At 41.6% G+C, this 15,685-nt stretch overlaps 3 protein-coding genes across 7 annotated transcripts; 1 reads left to right on the forward strand and 2 right to left on the reverse strand.

The window, feature by feature from the left end:
• Nucleotides 1–139: 139 nt before the first annotated feature.
• Nucleotides 140–5,417, reverse strand: Grasp65 (Golgi reassembly-stacking protein 2). 3 transcript variants are annotated; one of them, XM_011137569.3, is made up of 8 exons: nucleotides 5,402–5,417; nucleotides 3,491–3,578; nucleotides 2,876–2,956; nucleotides 2,511–2,714; nucleotides 2,214–2,431; nucleotides 2,039–2,123; nucleotides 1,116–1,506; nucleotides 140–762 (listed from the first exon to the last, which is right to left on the reverse strand). In XM_011137569.3, exons 2-8 carry the CDS (start codon nucleotides 3,551–3,553, stop codon nucleotides 401–403), a joined length of 1,404 nt encoding a protein of 467 aa, XP_011135871.1. In that variant the 5' UTR covers nucleotides 3,554–3,578; nucleotides 5,402–5,417; the 3' UTR covers nucleotides 140–400. The 3 variants fall into 3 exon arrangements, with proteins under 3 accessions (XP_011135871.1, XP_025157958.1, XP_011135872.1); XM_025302173.1 differs by lacking the exon at nucleotides 5,402–5,417 and adding an exon at nucleotides 4,230–4,244; XM_011137570.3 differs by lacking the exon at nucleotides 5,402–5,417 and adding an exon at nucleotides 3,700–3,715.
• On the forward strand, nucleotides 4,542–10,960 carry Tmep (Transmembrane endosomal protein). Of its 3 annotated transcripts, none has more exons than XM_019840448.2 (6): nucleotides 4,542–5,352; nucleotides 5,863–6,065; nucleotides 6,170–6,764; nucleotides 6,881–7,122; nucleotides 7,197–7,281; nucleotides 7,964–10,960. In XM_019840448.2, exons 2-6 carry the CDS (start codon nucleotides 5,874–5,876, stop codon nucleotides 7,996–7,998), a joined length of 1,149 nt encoding a protein of 382 aa, XP_019696007.1. In that variant the 5' UTR covers nucleotides 4,542–5,352; nucleotides 5,863–5,873; the 3' UTR covers nucleotides 7,999–10,960. The 3 variants fall into 3 exon arrangements, with proteins under 3 accessions (XP_019696007.1, XP_011135873.1, XP_011135874.1); XM_011137571.3 differs by having other exon boundaries at nucleotides 4,544–5,352; nucleotides 9,408–10,960; XM_011137572.3 differs by having other exon boundaries at nucleotides 4,544–5,352; nucleotides 5,866–6,065; nucleotides 9,408–10,960.
• A 239-nt stretch (nucleotides 10,961–11,199) lies between these two features.
• Nucleotides 11,200–15,679, reverse strand: LOC105181060 (uncharacterized). Its single transcript, XM_011137566.3, has 3 exons — nucleotides 15,051–15,679; nucleotides 14,789–14,905; nucleotides 11,200–14,698 (listed from the first exon to the last, which is right to left on the reverse strand). Exons 1-3 carry the CDS (start codon nucleotides 15,144–15,146, stop codon nucleotides 11,414–11,416), a joined length of 3,498 nt encoding a protein of 1,165 aa, XP_011135868.1. The 5' UTR covers nucleotides 15,147–15,679; the 3' UTR covers nucleotides 11,200–11,413.
• Between the last annotated feature and the right edge of the window lie 6 nt (nucleotides 15,680–15,685).

Consider the following 15,685-nt stretch of genomic DNA (forward strand, 5'->3'; position numbering starts at 1 on the left):
CACTGTTTGCAAAATGAATATCAAGTAACAATTTCTCATGCTGCATATATATGTATCATGTGTATACATGTATATACATATCCTATACATATCATATACATACATATCATATATATATATATATGTAGCGCAATCAGAATCCTGTGATTATATATACTTTATTTATGTACAATATTATACTATTTCTTTAGTATACATTAAAAAATTTACTATATGTATCACATTCTTGATACTCATTAAGAAACAAAAAATAACTGTTGAATGGTCACATCGTATGCTAGATTAGAACAGGCGAGGTATACCGATCGTCTTCTTTTTATCGGTGTATGTTATTTTATTAGTGTGAAAATTATGCTTAAAGTCACGTTTCTTTTTCATTTAATTTAAGAACGCGCGCCTGTTATTGTGTCAATGTCGGCGTCATTAACGTCGGAGGTGCGGTAGTAGTTGCAGTCGTAGCAGTGGTACTAGGCAATTGATTTTGTTGAAGAACAGATGGATAGAAGGAAGTATTTTGCGGGAGAGAGGCGCTGACTGTGATGGGTGGCATTCCAGGCAGTGAAATCGGCGTCGTCACAACATGAGGTTGAGGCACATTAAATCCAGCAGTAGCAACAGTCATACTGTAAGCAGAATTCTGATCTTTTTGCAGTTCTGGGAGATTAACTGCTGCACTCGAAATTGTTGTAACTTCGTAAGAGCTCGTTGGTAAAATTGGACTAGCCGGCATACCAGGAATGTTCGGAGTCGCTTGATAAGTACCTAAGTGATTGAACAGGTGTATTAGCAACAATCTAATTTGATTCAATGTTTTAGTCGATATTCAAAGAGAGAGAGAGAGAGAGAGAGAAAGAGAGTATATCTCTAAACACACATCTGTGTTATCTAACACTTTTTTCTAAAAACCCAACTTTGATGGAAAATTAAAAACCTTTGGTTAGATATTTTTTAAAAGACAGTACAATGTATGTACAGTAAAGTTCATATATATTTGGAGTTTTATAAGAAAAATCTTCCATTTATAAAATTTATTTGTCTTTACGCCTCTTTAAAATTAAATTTTGAATTAACTATTTACACCAAAAAGAATACAAATAAAATTTGATATTACTTACCAGGTGTAAAACTAACTGTAGGCTGATTTGAAAACATATGAGCTGCTGAGCTGATCGGTGTGTGACTACCGATACCAGTACCAGCACTGGTACCGACACTGACATTGATACCTGCACCAGTGCTAATGCCGACACCGGCATTCGTATTGGTTGTAACGACGTCGGTGAAATTAATTTGGCTCGTAGGCTGTACTTGTGAGCTAGTTCCTATGTTTTGAGATGCTAGAGTTTCCTGTTCAGCTTTCAGATTTTTCACAGAGTTATCTGTTAGCGAGGTATAACTTGGCGGAATAGGTAATCCAGATGGCATATAGACAACTGGATTATTTCCTGGCATGATGATGCCAACAGTCGTTGCTGGCTGATCTTGCATAACATTCTTGGTAGTATTCTAAAATGCATATTTTATATATATATATATATATATATATATAAACTGAGAACCTACAAAGTTCTAAAGTTTATTTTATCCACTTTTATTATTTATTGGATATAATGTTAAATCTATATTTCTAGAAAGATGGTTGATTATTTCCCTAAGTTTTAGTTGTAAAAATATTAGAATTTGTAATCATTCTAAAATTATATTAACTACATTAATTAATTTTATCAACTAAAGAAAAATTTATAATCAAACTGATTAAACTTTTAAACTGATACGTTAAAAAAAAATCACATTAATGGTAATGTCAGTTTAAGGCTATGTTCTGATATTTACTGCTAGCATTGAAAATCTATAGTATATGTGACACAAACTATGTATTTTCAGTACTGGCAGTGAATATCGGAACACAATCTAAGACAGACTGCTATGTTTCAACTAATTTTTGAAATTCTTTATAATTAAAAATGTATGTTTTAATTATTCTGAATACTTGTGAATGGAAAGTCTTAATTTGAAAATTAGTAAAAAATTCTTTTACCGTGTATGAATTAGCAGGCTTGTGCTCCAGTACACTTCTGACAGGTATTCTATGCAAATATCCATATCCTATTCCACATCCTAAGCTGTTGAAAAAATATAGAAATAACTTAATTTTTATTCACATAATTTGATTAATATATCTAAAATATTCTGTAAAATATATATATATGTACCTTCCTTCTCCACCCCAGGTATTATTAGGAGTAATAGTCACTTCTCTGCAGAAATCATCTTTTGTGTTATATACGTATAATTTTAAAGGTCGTGACTCGTGAGCTTCTATCAAGGTAAATAGATTCTCACTTTCGTGTAAGATAGAATCTGCGCCAATGATATAATCAGTAAATGGTCGTAAACCAGCTAGCTCTGCAGGGGAGGATGGATGTACTTCCTATAAATTTAGATGTAAGTTACTCAATAAACAACAAACTGAAACATTATTAATAAAAGCTTGTTTGAAGCATACTTACAAGTACATGCCAGACATTTTCATTGGCACCTTCAAATGAACAGAAACGTATACTAACACCTAGTAATCCTTGCCCACCCCATGTCATGCTTGGTGTGATATGAGTTCGTCTTACAGATTTTGTTTTACTACTATATACTGTAATTATTAATTTTTGATTTACACTAGCCTTTAATAATTCCTTCAGGGTATCATTATCTTGGTCCTATTAAAGATAATGAGATAATGAGAACAATATAATAAGATAAATTAAAAGGATTAGAAACATATCTAAACACATTTAAAGAATATTTACTGATACAATATTAATCATACTGATACAATATGAAATATATATTTTGATTTGCAGAAATTAAATACACATACCAGACGTGTATTTCCAATTGCTACAATAAAATCAAAAAATGCTTCTAATCCTGCTTGTTGCCCAGGAGAGCCTTCCTGAACCTGGAAAAAAAAGATATAGAGTTATTTCATGTATATCTATATCATATGATTAAAGCAAATATATATTTTTATTCAATTTAAACATTGTGGGCAGAATATACAAGAAAATATATATTACAAAATTTTATTCTTCATATGAATATGCTTTATTTTGGCAAATTTATAATTTACAAATTACTTAGAAATATATTTAATATAGAAGTTGACAATTTTTAATAAACAGTAAGGTCTCCTAAAATTTCTATAGAGAAGAAATGAAATTTATGCACCTTGTTCACCAACTCATAGAAAAAATAAATTGACATCATCAAAAGTGATGATAAAATAAGTAATGATAATTATACTTTATGATGATACCCCCGATACTTAATATGTCAAATCTACAGTCAGATTGAGTCGTGCAAACTTTATTGAAGGTTACACAGATGTACAATTACGCGTAAAATGCTATCGTTACTTTTAACGATATGTTCATATGTAAAATCTTAAAGTGGGTGATGTAGATAATCAGACACTCTTGACAGGCAGTCTTACCCCTAATACGTGATAACCTTCTGTGCCACCTCCTGGTATTTCCACGCTCTGAGACGATCCCATTTCAACAAAGAGTTTCTTAGGACACCTGAGACGAGCAGATAAAAGACATTAAAACAATTGTTGATCGCGCAAAATTTGCGGCACACACAAATAAGAAATATACGTGGCGCAGGTATGCAATGCAAATTCTATGGTGACGTTACTACCTCTATATACCACACTTATCTGGTGATATCCAAGTGTCAAGCTCGACAACATCACGTCACAAATTATCCTAATCATTTTGCTTTTTACTACACAAAAGTGGATCTAGATGGCGCGTATCATGAGCTGAAATCTTAGACAGCGGAGTGGCTTCTATTCTCTTCTCTCCTGCTCCTTTCTCCTCTTCCCTTCTCTTCTATCTAACTGTCAGTCGATGTCATCGTGACGTCAAGCGCGAAATTTACGTCATTTTAGATCTGTCAGTTTTAGCAACGCGCTTTCTATATTCTTTTTTTATACTTTCTCTCTCCCTTTTATTTCAAACGCAAGAACAGATAATTCCTTCGTATCGAACATGAATGGTGTGAGAATAATCAAGAACATATTCGTTCTTCGATACCCTCGAGCTATTTTCAATTCCGGAGCTCGGGATAAGCTTGAGCTATTAGCGCAACCTTCGAAGTTGGCATGAATGACATACTCGCGCAGTAAAAAGAGAGACAGCGGAGAAACGCCTTTCACAAAAGCTTACCCACGCTCGTACGTCAATCGTAGATTCTCTCCGGCGAGTCAATCGTGCAAAAACGCGCACGCGCTCGCGTCATTATTAAAACTCGTCAGTTTTGAAACAAGGACAAGGACATGGAAGTAGAGACGGGAGAACATCGATGAGGAAGCAAAGAGCGTGATCGACTCTTCGTTTCCGACGTAAATTCCCGCGACGTGGATATTTCCACGCGTAGTAACATTCTCTCGAATCGACGACCACGGATAAACAAATTACGTTTTCGTACAAGCCGTGAGAGAGAGAGAGAGAGAGAGAGAGAGAGAGAGAGAGAGAAAGAGAGAGAGAGAGAGACCATCCCGAAAACGGTTATCCACCGCCTCAGGTGCAGGAGGTGCAGCAGGAGGAGGAAGACAAGCCTGTATCATTTATCCGATCCGTGGTGACTTGCGCAAAGACGGTTTACGCGCGGAGCGAAAAGCGACGCGACGAAGGGGAGGGGGGAAGAATTGCGAGCAGCGATAATCGGTGGCACGCATGGTGGGAGTGAAACCGTTCGCGGAATCGGCGGCGAAGGGCTCGCTCGAGAAAAACAGGTGCACAGGCGTGCGTCACGGAGCTCGCGTTTCTCCGCTCCGCAATACCGAGCGAAATCGAGCGATCTCTCCCCTGTGTGGACAAGGCACGCCAGCGGTAGGCCAGTGCGGTGCGCGCGATCCAACAGCTGTGGCCGAGAGTGACCGCACGAGAGAATGTCGAGCGTGAGTGTACGCGAGTGTAGGTAGGCAGGCGAGAATCTCGCGTACATGCGAATGCCCGGAGGGGAATCAATCCCGTGCGCGTTGTCGGTGTCGGAGACGTTGTTGGCGGCGAAACGTACGCGAGGCGAGGCGCCAGGCGAGATACCGCGACCGACTTTCCGCAGGCTCGCGAGGAGACGGCCGCGAAAGCTCTGAAGTCTGCCGAAGTGCGCGAGAGAGATTAATCGAGGAGAGCGCTTTTCCGATACAAGGCTGACCGACTGGCTCGGAGCGTGTTGGCTCGAAAGGAGAACGTCAACGGGAACGTGGCGGAGTAAACGGAAGCAGGGAGGTCGAGCGTGCGTCGTATGCTGCGTCGTGCGGAGAGGAGCTCGCGAATGGAGGCACGGGTATGTGGCACGGAAATAGAAATGGAATCCCGAGAGACTCGCGCGTTACCTGTCATTGTTGTGTTATCACGACGGCTTATAGTTCCGAGCTCGTGGCCGCGTGAAAGTAGGGGCCTTATGTTTATTCGCGACCGCGGCGACGCGTCGACGGCGACCGACGTGATGTTTCTGTTCCTGCGTGTACCCCCAAGTGCTCCGGGATTCGATTCTACGGAATCGAACGTGCCGATCTTTTGAATACACGCTCCGTGCATATCGACCCTACGTGCCATCGTTCGCATAATCTCTCACGTTTACGCGCGACGCGACCCGTCTCCTTCGCATATTCGTACTTTCCTTCTTTTTCCCCCTCCTGCTCATCTTCCCTCACCTCTTCCGCATGCCCGTAGATTACGCGATCGCGATGACTTCTCACCGATCATGTCGATCGCGCCACGTCGTTCGCACGTTAAACGTCCACGCATTGTATGCGTGGAAATAATCCACGCTTGTTGTTTGTGCTTACATTAGCAGATTGACATATGAATGGTGTCGCGATCACAAGGACACACGCGCTCGTGAACTTGGACAAGATGTCAACGACCACCGATATTAGTGATCAGAGTTTGGTGGAAGAGACCAAGGAAGGGACGCCAATCTTCCTGCAGACCCGCGCGGCTCAGTGTATCGCAGGTGTATTCGTATGGGTGGCACTTTTTCTTACTTGCCAACAGGTAGTTATCGAATTAGGATTATACTTCAAGTGTTGTACTTTCGCGGTAGATGGAATGTTATCAGTGATGACAACATCGTGCCCTTTCCCATTGTGTGCTTTTAGATCTATCAACATTTGAGGTGGTATACAAATCCAACGGAACAGAGATGGATAGTGCGAATTCTCTTCATCGTGCCCATCTATGCCACATATTCTTGGATCTCACTGTTGTTCTTCAACAGCGAGAGCTACTATGTTTATTTTTTCACAGTGCGGGACTGTTACGAAGCGTTTGTTATATATAACTTTCTGTCACTATGCTACGAGTACCTAGGCGGTGAGGGCAACATTATGTCCGAAATCAGGGGAAAACCCATACGTTCGAGTTGCCTTTATGGAACTTGTTGCTTAGTTGGAAAGACGTATACCATCGGCTTTCTGAGATTCTGCAAGCAAGCTACTTTGCAGTTCTGCTTAGTTAAACCAGTGATGGCGTTTGTCATCATATTTCTGCAAGCCTTCGGCCACTACAGAGATGGAGATTGGTCACCCGATGGCGGTTACATCTACATCACTGTAATTTATAACATCAGCGTGTCACTTGCACTTTATGGGCTGTTTTTGTTTTATTTCGCTACGAGAGACCTGTTGACACCGTTCGAGCCTGTACTGAAATTTTGTACAGTGAAGAGCGTGATTTTCCTGTCATTTTGGCAAGGTATGTCTGAATTTCACTCAAGCTTTCAGTATTTCGCCTCTTAGGAAGAACAAATTTAACATCTAGCTATGTTGAATATTAATAACAATTCTATAAAAAAACATTTCTCCGTGTAGGAGTTCTACTAGCTATTTTGGAAAAGGCGAACGTCATTTCACCCGTTATAAATAGTTTGGGCCAATCGACAAGCGCAGGAACAGTTTCTGCTGGTTATCAAAATTTCCTGATTTGCATCGAGATGTTATTTGCTGCTATAGCTTTACGGTACGCTTTTCCATACCAAGTATACTCAGCCGGCTGTGTTACGGACTCGAGAGGTAGAAGTGTGACGATGCAAAGTATCAGTAGTAGTTTAAAAGTATGTATCTTAGAACATAGGGACATTTGTCGGCATGGTAATTTGTCAATAATAATACTAACGATATTTTGCAGGAGACAATGAATCCAAAAGATATTATGACTGATGCCATCCATAATTTCCATCCACAATACCAACAGTATACGCAGTATAGCGCTGGTATGTTCTGCTCTTTTATCACAATTCCTTATTCTGTTTTGCGCAATATTGCATAATTATTTTTTAATTTACATATTTATTTATTTCGATGGACATATCATATACATTTACATCTGCAAACCGCCCAACTTTCATATAGCATGACGTAGTGTGCGACAAGATTTCAACTCATTCATTCTTGCAAGTTTTTATGTGTCTCATATAAAGTTTACTTTTTCTCACTCATTTATTATTACAAAGAAGAAGTCAACTAGTAAGACATTTTATAAAAACGAAGCTGTAATAGCGTTCCAATTATAGAACGAAATTATTTGACATATATAGTGCCGATGATATAACAGTTACGTGAAATACACATTTCATTCGCGATTGCAACGCTTCAATTACAGGCTTTGGCTTTTGTACATAATTTATATTTCACTTATATTTTCCGACTTCACTGCTGACCGATACAGGCACCAATTAATATATATTATCCACTTTTACGCATATGCAGCTAATTTTTATGCAAGCAATCCTGGAAGTCACAAATAGCACAGAAAATACTCGCTTTGAAGAGAGTAGTCCACTAATGATATGTATTACACTAACGAAGAAAGATTAATTACATAAATTTCCCTTAACATGTGCCGTTTTACTAGATTCAATTTCTTTGAAGGCACTTTTGTTTGCTATTTTTCAGACGTTAATACCAACTTGCCGTACGAAAAGCTATGACACAGTGAGGCGTCGGTTTTTTAATTTCAAGAAATTGGACATCGAGCTTAGCGCGACTAAAAAATGAGGATCGAAAGATATACGACACAGCACTACATTTTGCTTACGGGGATTACTCAATGCCTTAAAAAAAAAAAAAAAGAAAAAAAAATCGCTATCTATCCGCAGGGGTTTGATAAATGAATTCTCTGCTAAGGTTACAAAATAAGAGTTGTACTTAAATCGTCGTCGATACATATATATATATATATATATACGTATTATATATATATATATATATATATATATATATATATATACACACAATTTCATCCACTTTTGCGATTAACAAACTTTGCTGTATAATAGAAGTTAAGCATTTAACATAAGACAGGCATTTAGGGGGAGAGCATAAACAAGCAGGAAAGAGAGGAAACGAGTGGTGTACTTCTATTGCTCTATAATAAATGTAAAAGATCATTAGATATTGGTTGATGTATCGTTCTTCTCGTCGTTTTTTTTTTCTTTTACTTTTCTTATTTTCCGTTTCTAACACACGCAGTCTCACCAATGGGTTTGACGTTATGAAACATTTAGACTTAAATCGTTAAATTAATTTTATCGCTTTTATATCATGGTGTTATGTAGCATGCGAATATACGGTGTGAAACGATTCAAGCATGTAAGCACATTATTGTGTCCTCTTTCCCAACAGTAAAGCATACACTGAGAGTGGCAAAGTTATCACGACCCCTTTAGCTGCTTGCGGTTATTTTATTTCCTACTTACATAATCTGCATGATGACGTTTGTATCGCGGCTACGTCGCATTGATATATATTTTTTTTTATTCTCGCACTTACATATCACTCGTATAGTATAAAAATGTTGAACTTTGTTGCTCCGATCGTCTCTCGCGCGGCTTTTCCATCGCTATCTGTCTATGCGATTTTTGCGTGCGTTTACTCGTCACCGATTAGAACCGGTATAATTTTGTCATACTCCGAACTTGTGGTGACATTTTTTTCCTTCACGTTCACTTGTGAATGGATAAAACGCCACGAATTTGGCGCAATTTCTTCATTCTACCTGCTACACACATGTAGCATCCGAAATTGAATTCGTCGAAATTATGTCGGTCTCGATCTCCCGATCCCACGAGCGTAATTCCGGAGCAAGAACGTTTGAGATGTAAATGTGACATTTCGACGGGCGTATCCGTTCTCCGGATCTCATCGGAATCTCACAATACGAAACCATGCAAATGAAATGAACACGCGTGTGGAACACGGTTGTGTGCAGTTTGCACTCGCGCGTAAAACGGTCGTCCGATTTCCATTGTATTGGCCGATCGACGCCTCCTTTATTGTTTGCCTCCCGTAGCATATGCTTGCCACGCTGTAATATTATGTAACGTGATATAACGATTAGGAGGCCCGAAAGGACAACGTGGTATGCGAGTATCCAGCTTCGATCCGGATGATCCGCAAAACATGCCGGTACCACCACCGCAAAGGCGAAACACCTCTCACCAGCGTGTCGCCACGATTTCGCAAAACTATAACGAGAAAACGATGTTACTAAGCAGCGACGACGAATTTCAATAAGACGCACACGGTACACGTACATGGATCTGTAAACACACACATACACTCACACACAAACACAACCTGTTCAAAGAGTGCGATTTAAATTTGAGAAATATATATCGACAAACATTGATATTATAACGCGAGACTTCCATGAACTCCTCGAGATTTGCTTTCGATGAAGAAAAAAGAAAAGAAAAAAGATACCTTTATCATAAGCGATCGCGCGATGCGAATTTAATTATTAGGTAGGAACACGACTCGCTCACGGGATACAAATAACAGATTTAGAGAGAGAGAGAAAGAGAGAGAGAGAGAGAGAGATAAAAAGAAAAACAGGAACAGGAGAGGAAGAAAAGAAAATATATCGCGCTCACACGCGTGGCATAAGCGTGCGTTACATCGCGCTGTAATAGTTCCATAATGTTACATCCATGTTAATATATGTATTATGTTATAACATACGAGTATAGTATAGAAGATATTTATTTTAATATGCTGACGCGCGCGCGCGTGTGTTTGAGGCAGTGTTATTTATATATATCTGTGGCTCTACTACGACACTGTAAGGGGTGTTTAACCGCACGATAAAGCTTACACTTCGTGGATAAGTAAATATAATTGTATAGTACTTAATTTTTAACGGAAACGCGTTTCTCGGCGTCGCCCGTCAGTTCTTTCGTTCCGATAAGTAAAATCTGTCTCGCGTCGACGTTTATTTACACTTTTGTATTTTGTTTTTACTTAACTCATTAACTCTCTCGCGACGTCGCGTCTGTCTCTCTATAGGGACTTGAGCCACATAAAAAAAAAGAAAAAGAGAACAAGAATCTTTGCGTCCTTCTCTACAGTCCTATTACGAAATTATTCGTTTCTTAGTCTTACAAAATTCGTACGTGTATATATATCATTGAATTATATCTAAAAAATAAAAAAAAGGGAAGATAAAGATTGACAGATATTCTCTCTCGAAGTATCTGTCACGCCGATGGGAGCCTTTGAATATAAAAGAGAAGAAAAGAAAGGATATATAACAAATATACACTAGCAAGAAAGTGCAAAAACAATTGATGAGTATTGTGTCAGATATGAATAAATATTTGGTATTTGGTGTCTCATGTGTACAACTGTGTATATCCTTGTATTTTTTTTAAAGCGTAACAAGGATATAAGGAGGAAAAAAGAGAGAGAGAGAGAGAGAGAGAGAGAGAGAGAAAGGAAGAGAAAGAGAAGTTAACGAGCAACGTTCTATTTTATAATGAAGCATGCCGTGCTCGCGGTTATTTCGCCACTGTTTAAAAACAAAAGCAGAAGACAGGGAACACACATAAACCGGTGAACAGTTTTATTGTCCTATTTATTACATCATCGTAATAAAGATAAGACAACAATTAATAGATAATTATTTATTTACACGTAAAACATCTGTTAATAATACCTCGACTTGTAGAAAATATACATGCGTACATATACACATGCGTATATGTATATGCCGTATAGAGAATAATTTATATATGTATATATATACACGCCTGTATATATATATACATATACATATATATGTATATATACGATATTTTAATTATATATATATATATATATATATATATATATATAAATAATAATAATCTCTATCTCGATGCTTTCTTAAAATATATTAGTCAACTCGAATACCGTACTATTACTGTTAGAAGAATAATTTAGAATGTTACTCTCAACAGCCTTTAATTTTTGGCAAAAAGAAAGAAAAATAAAAATATAATATTGTATACACATTTTGTGTGATAAAACGGTTCAATTTTTTTTCCTCATTGCAATAATGAAAGCACCTTCAATTGCGCAGTTGCACTACCAGCCGATCCAATAGGACCGATTGTTCGTCACGATTTTCTTCCAGCCATGCCAAGGAGATTCCAGGTTCTCGCGCGACACCAACATTTCCGGTGATACGGTATTATCGTCGTACGATTGTACGTCTTGCTCTTCATCATTGTCATCGTCATCTTCATCATCATCATCGATATCATCATCTCCTTCTACTTCCACCAACGTTGGCTCCATCGACTTCGTCCTCGCACCTTCGTCCTCCTCCTCGATATCCTGATATTGCAGCTCGTCGTCCATGTAGACTACCACGTTATTATCTTCGTTATTCGTGTACTTGTCGTATTCCTCGGCGACGTCCCGTTTCGTTACCTTGCTCGTGCTTACGAGCAAATGCTTCCGTTCGCTCTGGACGACAGATCGTTTCTCGTCGAGCGGTGACCGTGGTTTGATTATGGGCCTGAAGCCGATCGACCGGAGCCGTGCTATCCGCAGGTCGCTGTCCAACGTGTTCACAGGCACGAATGCCGACGTCCTGTCCTTCTCCGTTAGCGTCCTGCGCGTGGATCCCGAGGAGCTCGCGTGGCACTCGTCGCTCGTCGTGAGTGCGGAGGTGGCGATGCGCAGCGTCGTCGTGTACACCTGAGAGCCTTGATCGTTACACACCACATCGAGTACAGACTCCGGCTGCAGCTTGATCCTACGGTCGGCCGAGTGTCCGGAAGAGGTGAATCCCGGTTTCTTGCTTCCTTCTACGCTTCTTTCCGAGCTGTTCTCAGCCGGACCCTCGAAGATGAGCCTGCACTGCGTCGTCGCGTCCATCGTGTTGGGCTTCTCCAACGGTTTCTTACGAAAATAATACAGCCGCGAGGTCTGTGGAGCGCGACGTGACAAAGGCACTGTCTGCACCAGCTTCTTCCGAAGACTCCTGTCGAAGGAGGTTTTAGGAACGTTACAGTCACTGACGTTGCTGATCGCCGCGCTTCTGTTCTCCTTCTTTCTGCTGCCCTCATTAGTGTTAGCGTTGTAACCGCGATCGTTGTTGCTCTTCATCGCGCTGCCGAGACTCTCCTCTTTGCTCGTGCTGTTCATGTCCTCGGTGGAACTCCTGCTGCGTAACACTCTGTACCTGTCCTTGCTTTGCCTGTCCCGAGCAGGCTGACGGCCGACCTTGGTTGGCTTGCTCTTCCGCTTGAAGTTAGACTTGTACCGCTGCTTCTCCGTGATCCTGTTGCGCTTGCCGGGCGGGTACACTATGGTGTTCAGGGTGCTGTAACACCTCTTGTTCGTGTACGTGTTGTTTATGCACCGCAGCCTCCTGTTCCTGGGCCCGCGCATCTTCGGCCCGATATTGGCGTCTATCAACAAGTTGGCGATCTCCCTATCCCCCTTTTTGTGGAGTCTGTTCTTTTTCATCGGCGAGCTGGAGAAATCCTGCTTCGTCAGCACGTCTTTGTCGGCCCGCAGGCGCGTCTTTATGTCGTACGCACTGCGAGTGTGTTGCGCGATGGTCTGTAGCGAGGATTGCACGTTGAACGGCGACAGGTACTCGTTGTTCTCTTTCGACCCGTCGCTGGGATCTTTCATCCGCGTTCTCCTGTTGCGATTCTGATCCACGTCGTTGCGGGACTGGCGGCGCAGCGCCTTGTCGAATTTGCCCGCGTCCGTCTGCTTCGACACCTTCCAAGACAGCCTCTTGGACCGATACCTGCAATACCGTCTGCTCAGCATCATATCCTCGGACAAGCAGACAACGTTTTCCTTGGTGTTGTCCCTCTGCTTGTGACTGATCTTTGGCGACGCGTCCGGAGTGTTCACCTTCGGCGCATCCCACATCGCGCACTCCTCCGTAGTCAGGCCTATCACATTGCCGATCAACATCTTGGACAAAGGGTGATGCTTCTCCTTGTTGATCAGATTCAAGATCTTGTCGGGCGTCAAGGATTCCAAGGACTTGATGTCCTGCGTATGGAGCGCCTCACCCGACTGCTTCGAGGCGTCCTGACTTCTGGAGATTCTCTCGCGCATCGTGACTGGACTCCTTGGTGGTTCATCGACACTGTTCGACATAGGCACATTCACGACTCGTCCAGCATCTCGCGAGTGTTGCTGACATTCGTTGCCATTCACGTTGTTCTTTGAGCCATCCACCGGCGCAGACGCGGCGTACGGCGAGCATCCTGATGGATGCACGGCGCGAGAACACGAGTCGTCCTTCTTGCGCTTGCTCAAAGAACAATCGAGTTTGTTCATGGTATTATCGCTCGCGACAACGTGGCCGTTGCAAGACGTCGCACTCTCGACCGGCTGAGGATTCACCCGCGTCGTAGTGTCCATGTCTATTCTCGCGACGGGCTTGGGATCCTTCCTCGGTGGCGAACGTACGTCTATGTCCAGAGCCGTACGATTGGCGATGTCAATCGGCTTGAAAGGTTTGTGCAACATCGTCGTGACGTTCCTCTTCGCTTCCTGCGCGTTATGGGACGATTCATATAGACCCATACGTATCGAGATATTTGTACTGTGAGTCTTCGGTGCTGATGTACCAAGGCACGTTAACGTCTTTCGATCAGGTACGGAAGTTGAGCATATTATGCTCTCCGCGTTGCTTGGTTTCTTGAAGACATGACGCGTGACGATGGAGCTCTCAGGTACAGACTTCTTCGTGTCGAACGATGGTATCGTCTTTGCGACCGGTAGAGCTTCACGATTGTCTCTGTGGTTGAATTTCCGCTTGCCGTCGGTGCTGGGCGAACATTTCCGTAAGTCATACGTGTTGGAGGTAATGATTGGAGGCTTCGGATGATGGTTTGGTCTCGCAGATGTGCTGTGTCGTGTGACAGATGGGACTTCTGAGCTCTTGCTACTCCAATTCGGTGACTCTTGGTCGGTAAGACGCATTAGAGCAAATTTATTGTACTGGATCCCATCCGCATTGGTGGCTATCCAATAGTCTATAACTATGTAGAGCCCATCGTATCTGTAGCCTGTGTTAGGTGCTATGTCATTCTGCAGATTGTAGCTTCGAATTAATCTCAATGGTATCTGGTTCTTGTAATTGTGAATAAATGGATCTGTGCTCAGTTGCTCTTTGTGATACACTTGGCCGGTGAGTGTGAGAAAATCACCAAAGTCTACATCCTCGTTCATGTTGGCCTGTGAAGTACAAACAGAAGCAGCGCCAAAGGATCCCTCATCCACATCAGCATTGAAGGGATTGTGTACACCGTCTCTGGAGCAGTCCATACGTATACCCCACCAAGATCCAGATGGAAATTTAGGGATCGAGCCATACCAACAACTTGTGACCTTATGGGAAATATTTTTTCATCAAGTTGATCGCTAAATATCGATAAAATCGTTTATACGATTAAAATTCATTGTAAGGACGGAACTTACATTCCTATTGTAGCACGACAGATTCAATTTGTCTGAACTTTTCGTCGAATTCTCTTCAACAGCTTGGTTGAGTTTGCGAAGCAATCTGTTCAAATCCTGTCGGATGCGGCCTTTACCCTATGACACACGAGGCGCGTTAATGCGACACAAGAGCAATCAGAGAGAATAGTATAGTTAGTGGCAAACAACATGAAAGAAGTACAGATAATATCGCGGTAAGACGAGTCACAGTTAGAGGATAGTGTTTATGGCGACGCAGTACCTGACTCTTAATTCGCGCCTCGCGCAGCCTCTTTTCATTCTCCTGAATGGTATTCTCGTGGACACACTTGGCGACGTCATGACTCGACCTCGCCATTTTCACGTGACAAGGATCACAAGCTAGCCGCGTACGCTAGATACGTCCCGCAAATCCCGCAAATCTGACAATTCCCTTCCTCTCGGACAATAGCCCGTCCTGTGAATGCAAATGGCCGCTACCACGGCCGCCCCGTCGATAACGCGACGAGATTGTACTTCGCATCGTCCGAAGACATGTGACGAATTAGGTCTGTTCGTGTTACTCGCGCTTCCCGCTTTTTTTCTTTCCTCTTCTTCCTTTCTCTCTTTTTCTCTCTCAAGTCCGAGCGTCCATCCGTCTCTCTGTTTAATACACGAATGGATCTAACGCAAGTGTCGCCGCGTCATAAATCAGACTGTTATTATCGATGATAAAGAAAGTCGATAGAAGACTGTTGTCATAAACAACAAATTGACGATTGCATCGCGCCTATTGACAATTGGACGATTCATCATTATTCGCGCTGGACATGTGACGAAAGAGCAGAGACTTGTGAAACAAGATCGATCTTACGAAAGTGCAAAAATTTGATCGCCAATTATCCGGGAGCGATCGCG

This window comes from Harpegnathos saltator, unplaced genomic scaffold (assembly GCF_003227715.2).
Source record: "Harpegnathos saltator strain DR-91 unplaced genomic scaffold, Hsal_v8.6 scaffold47, whole genome shotgun sequence".
NCBI lineage: Eukaryota > Metazoa > Arthropoda > Insecta > Hymenoptera > Formicidae > Harpegnathos > Harpegnathos saltator.

Excerpts from the sequence above, each read along its gene's own strand:
- Tmep (XM_011137571.3), top strand. The coding sequence starts at position 5,874 with ATGAATGGTGTCGCGATCACAAGGACACACGCGCTCGTGAACTTGGAC. Across the intron at positions 6,066-6,169 it reads TTTTTCTTACTTGCCAACAG|ATCTATCAACATTTGAGGTG; the intron begins GTAGTTATCGAA and ends GTGTGCTTTTAG. Across the intron at positions 6,765-6,880 it reads TTTCCTGTCATTTTGGCAAG|GAGTTCTACTAGCTATTTTG; the intron begins GTATGTCTGAAT and ends TTCTCCGTGTAG.
- LOC105181060 (XM_011137566.3), bottom strand. The coding sequence starts at position 15,146 with ATGGCGAGGTCGAGTCATGACGTCGCCAAGTGTGTCCACGAGAATACC. Across the intron at positions 14,906-15,050 it reads AGGCGCGAATTAAGAGTCAG|GGTAAAGGCCGCATCCGACA; the intron begins GTACTGCGTCGC and ends CGTGTGTCATAG. Across the intron at positions 14,699-14,788 it reads TGTCGTGCTACAATAGGAAT|GTCACAAGTTGTTGGTATGG; the intron begins GTAAGTTCCGTC and ends ATTTCCCATAAG.
- Grasp65 (XM_011137569.3), bottom strand. The coding sequence starts at position 3,553 with ATGGGATCGTCTCAGAGCGTGGAAATACCAGGAGGTGGCACAGAAGGT. Across the intron at positions 2,432-2,510 it reads AAAATGTCTGGCATGTACTT|GAAGTACATCCATCCTCCCC; the intron begins GTAAGTATGCTT and ends CTAAATTTATAG. Across the intron at positions 1,507-2,038 it reads AGCCTGCTAATTCATACACG|AATACTACCAAGAATGTTAT; the intron begins GTAAAAGAATTT and ends TATGCATTTTAG.